The sequence below is a fragment of the Petromyzon marinus genome, chromosome 51 (assembly GCF_048934315.1).
Source record: "Petromyzon marinus isolate PM22_M1 ecotype Great Lakes invasive population chromosome 51, UKy_Petmar_22M1.pri1.0, whole genome shotgun sequence".
NCBI lineage: Eukaryota > Metazoa > Chordata > Hyperoartia > Petromyzontiformes > Petromyzontidae > Petromyzon > Petromyzon marinus.
The window spans coordinates 9,741,352-9,755,836 of record NC_133717.1 but is presented as its reverse complement, the minus strand read 5'-3'; the positions used below and the strand labels follow the sequence as shown (position 1 = coordinate 9,755,836).

General features: G+C 50.8%; 1 protein-coding gene and 1 long non-coding RNA gene across 6 annotated transcripts in view; one reads left to right on the top strand and one right to left on the bottom strand.

Annotated features, from left to right (window-relative positions):
* Positions 1–14,485, top strand: part of LOC116953431 (fibronectin type III domain-containing protein 1-like) — a 77,493-nt gene that overhangs the window by 42,105 nt on the left and 20,903 nt on the right. For all 4 annotated transcript variants that reach the window (XM_076074959.1, XM_076074960.1, XM_076074958.1 and 1 more), the window contains 4 exons: positions 1,239–1,727; positions 6,811–6,867; positions 8,692–8,790; positions 9,904–10,128. In XM_076074959.1, coding sequence (XP_075931074.1) covers positions 1,239–1,727; positions 6,811–6,867; positions 8,692–8,790; positions 9,904–10,128 — 870 coding nt within the window. The remainder of the gene's footprint in view (positions 1–1,238; positions 1,728–6,810; positions 6,868–8,691; positions 8,791–9,903; positions 10,129–14,485) is intronic.
* The window catches only part of LOC142931260 (uncharacterized), a 101,368-nt gene continuing 88,603 nt past the window's right edge, over positions 1,721–14,485 (bottom strand). Inside the window, exon 5 of one of the 2 annotated variants that reach the window (XR_012947269.1) lies at positions 1,721–3,584. This is a non-coding gene — a long non-coding RNA (uncharacterized LOC142931260). Of the gene's footprint in view, positions 3,585–12,241; positions 14,206–14,485 lie in introns of those variants that run through there. The other variant, XR_012947268.1, reaches the window with a different exon arrangement.

The window sequence follows — 14,485 nt, the reverse complement described above, 5'->3', positions numbered from 1 at the left end:
ACCGCAGCAACCAAAAGCCTGAATTTCTATGGCTCATGGTGGGTGAGACGATGGGGTGGCAGCCAAGGCAAGCACTGTGTCTGAGAATAACATCCACCATGGAGATGTCGTGATGAAATCAGGGCAACGTGCAAGTGCTTGATAGATTGTTGCATTGCAAGAATGTGCGAGATAGCGATGGCTTGGGCAAGGTTTCATCCAGCACTGGAGTGATGATGCTACTGGAATTTCATCTCTGGAAAGATCAAGCTAAACAGTCAAGATTGTTTTTTTTTTTTTACCAGTGGTGTAAATTCCACGTTTTTACGGCAGGAGCCAGTCTTTCTTTAACATACACCGCTATTTGATGTTCCACAAAGTGGTCCTCCAGCGTGTAACTTGAGAGACAACTCCCGAGACCAACAAGTGAATGGGAAAGCCTTCATCCTGCCGTGGATTGACCAAGGGGTATAAATCAAAGGTATTAAGACTGTGCTGTTTTTCCCCCGTTCAAACATTATGATTGCTGCGCATCGGGCCCAAAGGTGCAAAGCGCGCCAAGTGACCGGCAACAAATAGCACCATTGATGGTGTGGTTTGTAAGAATGAATACGTTTCTGTGAATTGAGCAAAGGATGTGGAGTGAGAACTTGGGAAAAGAAAAGAGCGGTACCGGGATAAGAAGCAGAAAGAGAAGTGTGGGTCGTGAAAAGTGGTGGTGGAACGGTGGTGGGATGTTAACTACCTCGCCCAGTAAACAGGAGGTCATGGCTTCGATCCCGACCCTAACGCCTGTATATTTGGAGTTTGCGTGTCTCTTTCTCCCCGCGGTCACATGGCTTTTTTCTCCAGGTCCTCTGGGTTTTCCCTCCACATTTAGAAGCATGCTTTTAGAATATTTGGCTGCTATAAATTTCCCCATGATAAGCCACTTTGTTGAGCTATCATTTGTGGCCAGGTCGCTTCTGAAAAATAGCTACATAGCTCAGTGGGCCTTACCTGGTAAAATATATATTTTCATACGTAGTTTAAGGAACGCAGTGCGGATGAGACGGAGACAGTCAGTCCTCCAGAGCGAGCCCTCAACACGGGTGGATGAACCACCGAGCGAGGTTGACGGCAACAGTGAGCGTGGCAGCAGCGATAGACGAGCGATAAGGAGGCGGACCCGGTTGCCGGCGAGCGAGTTGAGTGGAGCGAACCGGCGAGCGCTGAACACGACTGCGTTGACGTTGAATTCTATCGATCCCCTGGCGCAGCGGAGGACGGCACGCCGATCCTCAGCCGGGAGGGCCTCCCGGTGTTCGGCTACGGCCGCGACGGCAAGCCGCTGATGGACGCGCGCGGGCGCCCGCTCTTCTCGCCCGAGGGCCGACCGCTCCTCGGCCTCCACATCACCTTCCCGGCCCTCGCCACCACCACGACGACGGCCGCCACCACCACCACCAGGCGCACCACGACGAGGAGGACGACGACATCGACGGCGGCCACCACCACCACCACCGTGAGGACCACGACGAGACGTCCGACGACGACGACGAGACCCACCACGACCACGCGGCCACCTACGACGGTCGACCACGCGGCATACGAGGAGGAGCCCACGTCGGCGCAGCCGGACTCGTACGACTACGACCTGGACGCGGAGACCACGGTGGTCCCGCACGCCGCCACCACGGCCGGCAAGCCCTTCCTGTGCCCGCCCGGCGCGGCAGTCAACGGACGCGCCGACTGCGGCGGAGCGGAAGGCAAGCGAATGGGTTCACGTGCCCGGCGCGGCGCCTCGTGGGGACGGTCAGTCGGCGGCGGTTGTACTTACGCACGTGCGTTTACACGTGCGCACGATGTATGCGCGTGTGTGCGTTGTATGTACCTGGTGCGGTGTGCTTAGTACGCATCTGCACTGGGGAGACAAAGGCGGCCGGGCGTGGTGTTGGCCACCCACCCCCTCGTGTGCCGCGCCAGCCTTCATTGGTGCTACTCGCTCACAGCACTTGCCCCAACAGTCTGTTAAGTCTATACGGGGGGTTTTTGTTTTTAGTATGTACGTATGTGCGTTGTATGGATGTACGTTGTGTGAATGTACGTACGTTGTATATACGTATGTGCGTTGTATGCATGTACGTTGTGTGAATGTACGTACGTTGTATGTACGTATGTGCGTTGTATGGATGTACGTTGTGTGAATGTACGTACGTTGTATGTACGTATGTGCGTTGTATGGATGTACGTTGTGTGAATGTACGTACGTTGTATGTACGTATGTGCGTTGTATGCATGTACGTTGTGTGAATGTACGTACGTTGTATGTACGTATGTGCGTTGTATGCATGTACGTTGTGTGAATGTACGTACGTTGTATATACGTATTTGCGTTGTATGCATGTACGTTGTGTGAATGCACGTACGTTGTATGTACGTATGTGTGTTGTATGGATGTACGTTGTGTGAATGTACGTACGTTGTATGTACGTATGTGCGTTGTATGCATGTACGTTGTGTGAATGTACGTACGTTGTATGTACGTATGTGCGTTGTATGCATGTACGTTGTGTGAATGTACGTACGTTGTATGTACGTATGTGCGTTGTATGGATGTAGTTTGTGTGAATGTACGTACGTTGTATGTACGTATGTGCGTTGTATGGATGTAGGTTGTGTGAATGTACGTACGTTGTATGTACGTATGTGCGTTGTATGGATGTAGGTTGTGTGAATGTACGTACGTTGTATGTACGTATGTGTGTTGTATACATGTACGTTGTGTGAATGTACGTACGTAAGCACGTTGAACTTCTTTTGCACCGCACGTAGCCAAACGTGCTCGTTGGACGTGCGGGGGAAGGACAACAAACTAAACCCAAAAGGCATTTCTACAGAAGTGAATATTTCAACTCGTTAGCAAGTTGTTAATTAATATCGGCGATGTGAAGCCCCAACGACCTACGTTCAATTCCCGGACACGGCTAACGTCAATGTCTGAGCGAAATATGAACCGGTGCTGCGTCACGTTCATCCACCTGCACCGGCCAGTGTGGTGAAGTATGTTCAAACATACTCCCCTACCCCCTCGATCAATGTCACAGTGGGCGAGGGCCTTTATCCAGCAGTGGATTGATAAAAGATAGTGAGCTCGACAGCTCTCGCATGACATTCTCTGATCGAAGAAGGCCTGATTGTCTGTGTGTGGTGATAATGCTCAAGGATAACAATGACATCCGTGACGTTGTGTTTGATTACTGGGGCGAGGTTATCGTAGACGGAGAGTAAATAGTTCGTTAGTACGATTGAAGTGTCAACTAATTGTGAATTGGAACCCAACTGTAATTCGTAACCGTTGCATCAAAATTACCTCTTTGAATATCGAATTCATCTAACCAACGACCAGGGCCCACTCAACCCTGCCAATTGTACCTCACCCCAACAGCAACAGGTTTTGGGTCAAATCACCTCCTGTTAAAAAAAAACCCGATTACTTCATTGGCTGCAATGCCCAACCCACAAACACCACGGAGACATCACGGCGGCGATCCACTCCGGCTGCTCCCGACGCGCTTGTCTGGCTTGACCGACCTCGATGTGAAACTGCAGTTGTCGCTCTGCGTCTACATGAGCCGTACGAAAGAGGAGGAAGGAAAAGATAATCAAGCATATCAAATCAAACAGTCGGTTTCTCGTTTTGCGTAATTTTCCCGTGCTTACACGCAAAATGCGGTTTCTCAGTGGCGCACGCACACGCACGCGCGTGTGTGTGTGCGTGCGTGCGCGTGTGTGCGCGTGTGTGTGTGCGCGCGTGCACGTGCGTGCGTGTGTGCGCGCGCGTGCACGTGCGTGCGTGTGTGCGCGCGCGCGCGTGTGTGCGTCTCGGCGCGTGTGCGCGTGTTCGTCATGCGCATTCCTCGCAGCAACAAAAAATACAAAATAATCGCCGCCGACAGTGCCAAGCCGGTCGCGGTCGGTGGAGCGCGCTCTTTTATTTGTAGCGGCGGCAGGCACATGTGGTGGCCGAGGAGGCAAAACAATTCCCTTAATTATGTTGCTCGGGTGACCTGCCACCAAATGCATCCAGTCCGATGCGATGTGAGCACCGGTGACATCTGTCTGTCGCACAGCGTGATTGAATTGGCACATTGAGAGACCCATTCGAAACACAATTTACATTAACGACAGGAACATTTGAGTAAAAACTCAACTGCGATTGACCAGATCAAGATAACTCTGGTTACAATTGTGTTTTTCTATGTCTCTCTCTGCAACCAAATTTGCCCGTTGCTTACATTCATGGAATGCGGGAGGTTGGCATGACAACACCTAGGAAACATATGGTGTCCCAAAAAAAAAGTGTGTGTGGGTCTTCGTTTGAATCAGTCGAAGCCTCATTATCTTCTCATTGGGTGTGTAACGCTGTATGGAAGCTACCTGACCCAGCTATTCTCGCCCACAGTTATGCCCTCCCTTCTCTGCACCGTTTCGAAACATTCAGGCTGACCTGCTTACGATCCATCCTGGGTTTTACCAGGGTGGATTGGGTGAGGAGCTCGCATATCCTTGAAAGATCTCGACACAGTCTCATCAGTGAGCTGCATTGACACGGGTTGCAGAAGTGATGTGCTGATGTGGCACAGGAGCATGTGGAACTGGGTGGACTTGCTTATGACTGGTACGAGCGGTGTCAAGATCGGCCTCTGTGGAGGAGGATCGTTAACAACGCTACTGGGCACTTGGAGGCAGTCGCCCTCACAACAATGATCGTAGTGCCAGGCGGCTAAAACACAGCAAGTTAGGACTGTGGGGAGCATAGGTGGTACATCTGTCAGTTATCTCAGACAGTTAACCCATAACAACTGGGTTTGTCCCGTGACCTCCTGTCAGCAAGCCTTCGACACTTCACATGGCCTTAATAGTGCACCTAGCCTGGCACAAGTGCTGTAGTGACATCACCGCCACTTAGTGGTGAATGGCAGTTGTTCACCGTGTTTTTGTAATATCTCGATTTGGAAATGGTTCTTGGATACAGTGTATGTCACACCTATCCACTACAATCAGGCGTTTTGATTTGAAACGTCAAAGGTTGTGTGTTTTATGCTGGACTTGCAATCCAGAGGTTGCTGGTTCGATCTCCCGGCACGGCAGCTGTAACAATGGTGCAAAGTTCTTAAATCACCACTGCCTTTGCCAACCGGACAAATATAAATGGGTGTCCCAGTTAGTCCCATTGGTAGGTCGCGTGTGGTGGGGTAAAGCGTGAGCACTCCCACCTCTTCAAACTTAACTAGGCAGCGTGGAGGAGTAGGCCAAAATAGCCTCTGGAGTTGACGTGAGCAAATCAATTTTAAAGCGGCACCTTTGTATTTGACGTGAACGTGAAAGGAAGCAGTGACGTGCCCAGTTAATTTCCCGGCCACTGGAAAGTGATATCACGGCCAGGCCCGGTTACCTCACTCGCCCTGCAGCCAGCACTGACCAACGTGGTGAAGTATGGTCATGCAACCTCCATCACCGTCATGGCGCCGGGAAATTGAACACGGTGACAACTGCCATTCACCACTAAGTGGCGGTGATGTCACTACAGCACTTGTGCCAGGCTAGGTGCAGCAGTGAACTGCAACATTTGTTTAATTTTTATTAATTACTCTTGTGTAATGCAGAATAAATTATACATACAATGAAAGTAATTGAGGGTGGTAGATGATTGTTCGATGTTTTCAGGCCACTCTAAATATGATCGCAAATTACATAATTGAACTGGAAAGAAGAAGCATAAAAGGCCTATGAATGAACCACTTCGAATGGATTTCACCATTGCATTTAGTTTTACAATAATTTCAAATTATAATTCCACGCATTAACTCTGTTGTTCTGCAAAAATGCAACAACAATAACAGAGCGCGTTTGTCAATTCCAGGAATTCGTTCCAAGTGCCGACCCACCGGTCCAATTTATCCGTGCGTGCGAGTGTGCGCGTGTGTGTTGTTTGTTGTTTATGTCTTGTTTTGCTCGTTAGCATCGGAACACCGTGAGAGCACCGTTTCACGAGTCCACTCCGCTTGTTCCATGACGACGACACTCAGCTTCGTCCTCCGAGCCAATTCCGAGAAGCCGCACATTGGCACTGTTCCAGAAGAACCATGCATTGTGTGTTTGCTTTTTTTTCCCCTTCCCCCAATCATTTTGTTAACCTCTTATAATCATGTTGACCTTTGTAAGCCTCTTGGAGCGATGCTATTGCGCGTACGTATTCCAAAATCGTGGTCCATGAGCACGGGCCTAAAGGGCCAAAGGCAAACGAAAATGTATATTCTTGGGTCTTTCGGTAAAGTCACGTAGATAGGTTCAAAGAAAATTAGAAAAAATACAAAAACGAAGTCAAGAGCAAACGAAAACTGTTGAAGTTTTCATAAGGGGTCGGTGCTAAATACGTTTCTTGAATTGACCAAGGTTCGAATAACTTTTTTGGGAAAAAAGAGTCGATGGGGAGGGAATTCCCAAGCCGAGCTTCACGAGGTAAAGAAGAAGTGCCCGTGACCTGCAGTGCGGTCGCTGAACACAGCGCCGTGTGACGGAATCAACGAGTGACGTTCACGGGAACATCAGCTGCAATCGTAGCAACATAAGAGTGGCAAGGAGGCGGCTGACCGCCCGGTGAGCGAGTGAGTGTGGTGGCGAATCGCTGAGTGCCGAGTCATTAATCCACCTGGCTGATTCAGGTTCAATTCTCTCAGAGCTTCGGGGCTTCAGGCAGAGAGGAAGGAAGTGACGGAGTAAGGTGGCAATTGACGACCTCTCAACCTTAACCTTTTGTCCCTTTTCATTTCTTTCGTGCCCATGCAGAGTCATCAGGAGAAGGACCAATCGGACAATCTGAGGACCTGCCATTGGTAGATGAAGGTACCTACAATACCTGGCTACACAGCCCGCTTCATTGGCTGTATATTGTTGTTGTTTGAAGCTTCATGCCGTGATGCGGGTGGTTTTCCACCGTTTGCCATGACAAACCGGATTCAAGCTGATATCATTCAGCATCAGAATCTAGGGGCTAAGCAGGGCCAGGGGCGGGGCTAATGACACATTCATTGCATGTGACGTCACGTCGGTCAGTAACAATGCGTCGCCTTCACGCATCTCCGCGCGTTCGTTGCGCGTGACTTTAGCGGCACGGCTCGGCTTCGCTTCTACAGTGGGAAATCGACCTGGCGCCTCCAGGTCGATTTCGGCGCGGCTCGCGTACACCGGTGGAAAAAAAAGAGGCGTGAGCCGGGCCTACGGTCCGCCTGGCACCTGCCCAGTAATACGCCGTGGCTGCGGAGAAACGAGCCGCCTTGTGCCGTTCCGCGCCGGTGCGCGTGGCGGGCGCGGCTCACTGCCAGCCGGCGCGGCCTGCACGGCTAAAGCACGTCCTCCTCACAAGCTCCCCGGGCGCCGCACGAGGCAACGTGTTTGTCCTTTCCTCTCCTAGCGGTGAAATTGTGTCGGGTTTGAACGGCCGCGCCAATGCGCCGTTCAAACCTGCTGGGTTTCTCCCACCCACCCCCACTCGGGGTGATCGAACGGCGCACTGCGAGCACGCGCGACCGCGTCACTGACAGGTAGCGGAGTTGGGGGGGGGGGGGCTCCCTATCGAACTCAACGTCGCTTCCACCCCCGCCGTCGCGCTCCGGAGTTGCGTGTCGCTCAACGTTTTTCTGCTCTTTGGCGTTCACGCACGAGATCGCGGTCGGCGTCATCGTGAAGGCCGACTGTCGCTCGCCCAAAAGCTTGCGTGTAAAAAAAGAGATCATCGCAGCGCTGCGACCCGCCTCCCGGCTGCAGCGAGCTATGTCCTACAGTCAAATTAATCGTCGGGCGATGTTGGTTACATTCAGACCCTTTGTTTGAATCATGCAGCTACCAATTACCGGGTTGCCTATTCACCGTATTATATTGTAGTGGGATTGCCGTTCATTTGGGTAACAGTTCTCTGATTGCATTTATAGGACGAAATTATTGTTGCCTTTCCAAAAGAAAGGATTCTGCCTGAGTAGCAGGATAAAAAAAAATGCGTGTTGTTATTGATGAATTGCGTTTCGGATGCGGTGAATGTGTTTTCATAACTGTTTTTGAAATCAAAATGAGCTTCACATGATAGGTTCTATCCGCTTAAATACAGCTGGAATCAGAAGAGTGCTGCTATTATTTTCACTGCCGCTGTAAGACCAATACTGAGGGCGGTACACGACGCCCGGTCGTGGCTGTTGAAAAAAAGTGATCAATTCTACTTGAAAAAAAGAAAACGATTACTCAACTTAAAAAGCAGGGCAACTTCCTTCATAAAGAAGCCGTGCTGAGTTTTCCTGCCTGTTGGTGGAAAGCCAATTAATGGCGATCGTTGGTCCAGATCCCGTCAGATCTTTCGCTTCACGTGGGGCAATATTCTTCTTGAGCTCCCGAATGTATTTCCCGAGCAACCATCCCGCATGTGGAATGTGCCGAAACGTCGGACGTCGTGCTCTCCCCGATGTGATTTCAGCGCAACCCGAAATCACATCGGCGGAAGTTACGGCTGCTATCTCTCTCTCTCTCTGTGCCCTAGTCGCTGGCTCAGAGCGCGGAACATTCACATCGCGTGCTACGATCGTTTGTCCCCTGCGACTGCTGCTCTTGTGTGGCGGTGCGTGTACGGTGTGACCCCCCCCCATGCCGTCACGTCGCCTTCGCTGGCGCAACGGCCACCAGGTCTGCAGACCACGGATGTCGGCTCGCACCTGGACCACGCGCCGTTCCGCATGTACCCGATATCCGAGCTGGACTCGGCGGGAAGGAAGAGATTCACCGGTGAGGCGCGTCGTTCCCCGCTCGACCCACCAAGCGACCGCGCCACTGTTGGGCCGCGCTCAAGTCTGACGCCTTTCCAATATTGACCTTGAGAATTTCACTTCTGATGTTTTTTGTTGTTAATCTAGGATTGAAGCTTTCGTGGCTGCAGAAATTACTGTACTCATTGGTTCTTTCTGACCGACCTGGAATGTGTGAACGCAAAGAGCTCCGTCCGTCGTCCGTCCGTCTGTTCACGCATCTGCAATGGGGGTGGGGGTCACGATGGTTCAATGCAGTGTCAACTTCACGTCGTGTTGCTGTTACGGACTTGCCCTGTGGACAAGTGGCCAAATTGACTCAACAATTGCCCAAAACTTGGCAACACACACATCAGTGGCAGAAGCACCGTTTACAAAATAATGCAAAACGCGTTTTGCCCTGGCAGTCACTGTCAATTTCAGTCACTTCCGTGGGACAGACGCGCGCCGCAAGCATTTACCGCACCCTTGCGTGCGTGCGTATGAACTCGCATTCGTTCCCTTCATGGTTGTATTGAGACTATTTAGATTATTTTGCTGCTATGAATTTCCACATTGTAAGCCATTTCGTTGAGCTATCATTTGTGGCCAGATCGCTTCTGAGAAATAAGTTAATATCTCAGTGGGCTTTACCTGGTTAAATAAAAAGTTGTATTTGTATATTTGTTGATGATTTGTTTACCTATCCCATACTTTGCACTCCTATCGTGTTTTTTTGTATTTCTTGTTGGTGTAACATTCTGACTCACCCCTACTGGATCATCTGTCTTCATCTTCTTCGCCGTGTCTCATGTCCAACCTACATGGTCTTATCCCAATATTCTGCACAGGCCAACGCTTCTGGTGTTGGCATCCAAATCTCGAGGAATGGCATTGTGGTGCTGCAGGGCATCTCAGGAGACGATCAACGATCCATGATCATCCGTGAAAGAATTCATAGCTCATCGGATTCCTCCAGTATAAATAACCACATTCTGATTCTGTTCCTTTTTCCGTCCGTCTGTCTGTCCGTCTGTCCGTCTGTCCGTCTATCCGTCCGTCCGTCTGTCCGTTCGTCTGTCTGTCTGTTCGTCCATCCGTCCGTGCGTCGCAGCGCCCCACGTGCGCTATCTGAGCAAGGACACCGACACGCCCTGCTCGCTGTCCGACGCCCTCGAGCACTTCCAGGTGAAGACGCTCGATGACCTCATCCCCAAGGAGCTGACCCCCGTGGCCCTCCCGGGCTCGCCGCCCAAGAACCTCACCGTGGTGGCCGTCGAAGGCTGCCACTCTTTCGTCATCCTCGGCTGGACCGACGGGAGCAAGGCGACGCAGTCTGGTAAGAGTCGCTCGGCTGCTTCGTTCGTGAGAGATGTTCGCCAGCTCGTCTCGTATGCAGGAGGTTGTCGTGTTCGATTCCGGTCTTGTCGCCTGCTCTGTATTTGGCGTTTGCGTGGCTCTCTCCCCGTGGTCGTGCGGATTTTTGCCTCAACATTTAGAAACGTGCGTTCACAGTATCTGGCTGCGATGCATTTTCACGTGATAAGCCAATTCGTTGAGCTATCATTTGTGGCCAGGTTGCTTCTGAAATGGAGCTGTATATCTCAGTGGGCCTTACCTGGTAAAATAAAAAATAGTTTAGTTCGTAAATTGATGAATGTATGAGTACAAAAAAATGATTTCGGTGAGCGAGGTGACCCCGCGTGGCTCAGAGGTCATAGCTTGCTCATAAGACAAGGGCATGCACTTAACTGCTGATGAGACCCTGAAAGTTGGAACTAGTCCAGAGGTTGCTCGCTTCACTGCTGCTTGGCAATATCGATCTAGAAAGTCAAAACATGCGAACAGGATGGAGTTCAATGTACATGAGCTGAGGGGGTTGGTTGGCACCGCCTGGGCAGGAAAAGGCTGCTATTAACCAACAGGGGCTGTGTCCACCATGAGCAGTGTTCACCATGGACAGAAAGCTGAAGTATCTGTGAAAAAGAGCTTCATAGCTCATCGTATATCTACAGCACCCTCACTCAATGACATTCTTCTCGTAAAACTCGAACACGTTGACCCTGCAATCGGATGTAGTCGTGATTTATCGATACAATTCTTGAAACAAAAATAATAGCTGTTAAAATTTGCCACCCAAAACGGTACCACTTTTGGGCCAATTGCTCGTGGACCAAGAGCTGAGCTCGAACCGCTCAACCAAAAGTTCCACATTCACCACCAGTGGTCGATGACCACACACGCACGTTGAACCTCTTGCACACCGTGCGTAGCCAACCGCGCTTATCGGAGGTGCGGGGGAAGAACAACACAACCAAAACGCAAGAAGACCATGGCAAGCACACAGCCGGCGGGAGAGCATGGTAACTGCTGGCCAAGGCTCTTTGACATGGCGCCCTGCATGAACGACAGTGTGGCCACTGTTGTATCAGAGAGCACAGACACGTCTTCTTGGTTCTTTCGGTAAAGTCACGTAGAATGAGAATAACACAAAAAAAAATAAGACGATAAATTCTCACGACGTTTCGGTCACAACACATGTGGCCTTCTTCAGGTGAAGAAACATGTCTATCGAGGAGACAGAGCTTGAATGGACGCTGTCACGCAAGGACCGAGTCTTTTTTAAAGCTGTATGGGCGGAGTTGGATTAGCAGAGTTGGATTAGCATGTTACCAGCCCCCACCTCCGGAGCGGAGGAGGGAGGGGTGCTGGTAGGAAACAAACAACAATTCACGGTCACCTCTGGCGGAATAAACCCAATTTGGGGATGTCCTTCTTTTTTGGCCGATCGCGCAGGGGCGATGGTCATTTCAAGAGGGGGTTACATGAATCACGTGCTGCGCACGGACGCTGATGAGGATGACGTAGAGCCGCAGAGTCCCTTGCGATTCTCACACGTCACGTTCACTGGTTCAGCCGCGGATTCTCTTTTGCATTGCGATGAGGCGAACACGTTGCACGGCGGTGCGGTTGCGGGGGGGGGGGGGGGGGGGGGTTGCGCGCTGCCATTTAGAACGCTGTGACCGAGAGGCAGCAGCGTGAGTCAGAGGGTCAGGGACGCTGAGCCGGTAACCGCTGAGAACCTGGGTTCCATCAGCCTGTGATTAAATCGCGTTCTCGAGTGTGGTGAGGTGACGGTCCCGGCCCCGGTGATTAATGATTGCACGAAAAAAAAAAAAACCCCCCGTACGATTCTGAACTCGATATGGCTATATATTTCAGCTCTGAGTGTTATTTATTGGTTTGACTGGTCAAGGGACGAACTATACTCTCATATGCAGAGCGCGTGGTGAATCGCTTCCTTGTGCTGCAGTGCTTCTCAGCCTCTCTCATTTCAGGGCACACTCTAGTAGCTTGCTCGATCTTCACGGCACACCGAACCAAAAAAACTCGCCGTGTGCCCGGGCGGGTGGGCGGGTGAGTGGGTGGGTGGGAATGCTCTGCAGCCGAGAGAGAATTCACAATCCCGTGCTTATATGGATCTTATGGAGAACAAAGGAAATCGAGCGGCGCTGTCAAAATCCATAACAATAATTTGCCCAATTGTGTGAGTGTATTCATGACTGTGTTCTTTGCCCGCGTGTGTCTCCACGTCTCTGCGTGTATCTGCAGCCGTCTCTGTATGCGTCGTCTCCGTGTCTCTGTGTGTGTGTGTGTCTGCGTGTGTCTCTCTGCGCCTCTGTGTGCGTCTCTACGTGTCTGTTTGACCAACTGCACGCGCGCGACCGACAGTGTTGAGAGGGCCGGCGGTGGAGGCTGACGGCCATCTGCCGCACTGTGCATGCACGACCAATGGAGAGGGAGGGAGGGCGGGGGCTTAGAGGTTATTTCCCTTCCTATAATTCCGAAAACACCGCGGCACACCTGGTGCTATGCTGCGGCAAACTGATGTACCACACAGTAGAGTCTACCGTGTGGATAAGAGGTCAACTGACGGCACCTCAGAGTTGGCTCTTTTCTCCAGTACGGAGTGCCGTCGCACTGCTCTGTAAGAGATTGGAATGGGGGCACGCCATCTCGTGAACACATTTGGGGGGGGGGGGGGTGGGGACGGAATGACAAAAATGTAACCATAAAAAAGACCTGGCTTGTAATGATAAATGTGTTTCCAGTCTTTTTTAATTCCGCATGAGGCAAAAATTCTGGTTAATTGCCCCCCCCCCCCACCCCCACCAATTATCATATAAGAGCACGCAGAGCTACGGCCAATGACCGTAAACTCACGTTGCCTTGCCCTGTCCACTCCCATGCTGACCTTAAACAGTGGCAACTTAGCGTGTAATTGCTCGGGACCTACTCGCAATTCATTTGCGGTTCTGCCAAATTTGGCGGCGTGGGCCAAACTGTTGGCACGGCTGCCCTCTGGATCGTGCCATCGCGGCGGCGGCGGTAGTCGCGACGTCACTCCCGCCCGAGTGACCTTCGCAGCGATAGGCCCCCATGCGGCTCTTCACACCAGAGGGAGGATCATCGCTCAAAAAACCAGCGGTCTGAACATTTTGTAAGAAAAAAAAATCACTCCGGCGGTTTGAGATTAAGGAGGCTGCCATAGCGTATAGAGGTTGCAATCTATCAGTCGTCAGTCATAGCTGTAATATATTCATGATAGAGGGTTTCTTTTTTTGGGTTAGATCGCGTAAATTTTAAATGTGTCGTTAAACCCGCCACCACCTGACACAGCCGATTATGAAGATTTGTCACGTAAACAAAACGTTCCAATGTATTACTAGTTCAGCACACCGGTGTGTTGGAGAGTAAACCCACAACGTTTACAATTCGAGTTCGACGTTTCACTGGTTATTACAACCAGCATCATCAGGCGACAGCTAGAGTTATGGAGAAATCCTCCTCCTGTTTTGGTCTCAAATAAATATGTCATCACTTGTGAGCCAATCAGGTGCAAGGACCAGAGGGGGGGGGGGAGGGGGCGGAGGTTAAAGTATGCATATAAATGAGAATGGATCTCTATTATTGGTTGGGTTATTCATAGTTTATCAAGATGCATAATGCATGTAGATCACGCGTGCACATAACGTAGGTACATTCCGCTTTTGTTGGGTAAAAAAAAAAAAGCGAGAATACATATTTATTATTTTTTCTAATCTGGATCAGATTCACCAACAAAATACTTTTTTTGTTTTCAGGAGGTCCCTGCTACTTTGGCGCATACATTTAACAACAACAACAACGAAAAAGTCGCCAAGTTGTCTAGAAGGGACGACGATGATGGGCGACATTCAAGTATCGTGGTGCAGTCCAGAGCGGGCGTCCGCTGAGGAGATGGAGCAGTGAGAGCACCTCGTGGGCAGTTGCCAGGCGGATTGTGGTACATTGCAGAGCCTTGACAGATGGCAACGGCTTAGGGATGCCGTCTTCCAGCAGCGGATTGATCGTGGCTGTTGATGGTGGTGGTTTCCTGGAGAGCGCATTTAATATAGCCATGCAGCCCACACGTATCGGTTCATTAACCAATTAAGCAATTGCCATCAACTTCTCAGGGTAAGACCGACTAAGCAGTTACCACCAACTTCTCAGGTTAAAAACCACTTAAGCAGTTGCCACGAACTTCTCAGGGTAAAACCAATTAAGCAGTTCCACCAATTTCTCAGGGTAAGACCGACTAAGCAGTTGCCACCAACGTTCTCAGGGTAAGACCGATCAAGCAAGTTGCTGACAGCAAAGAAATTCAAAGCGGG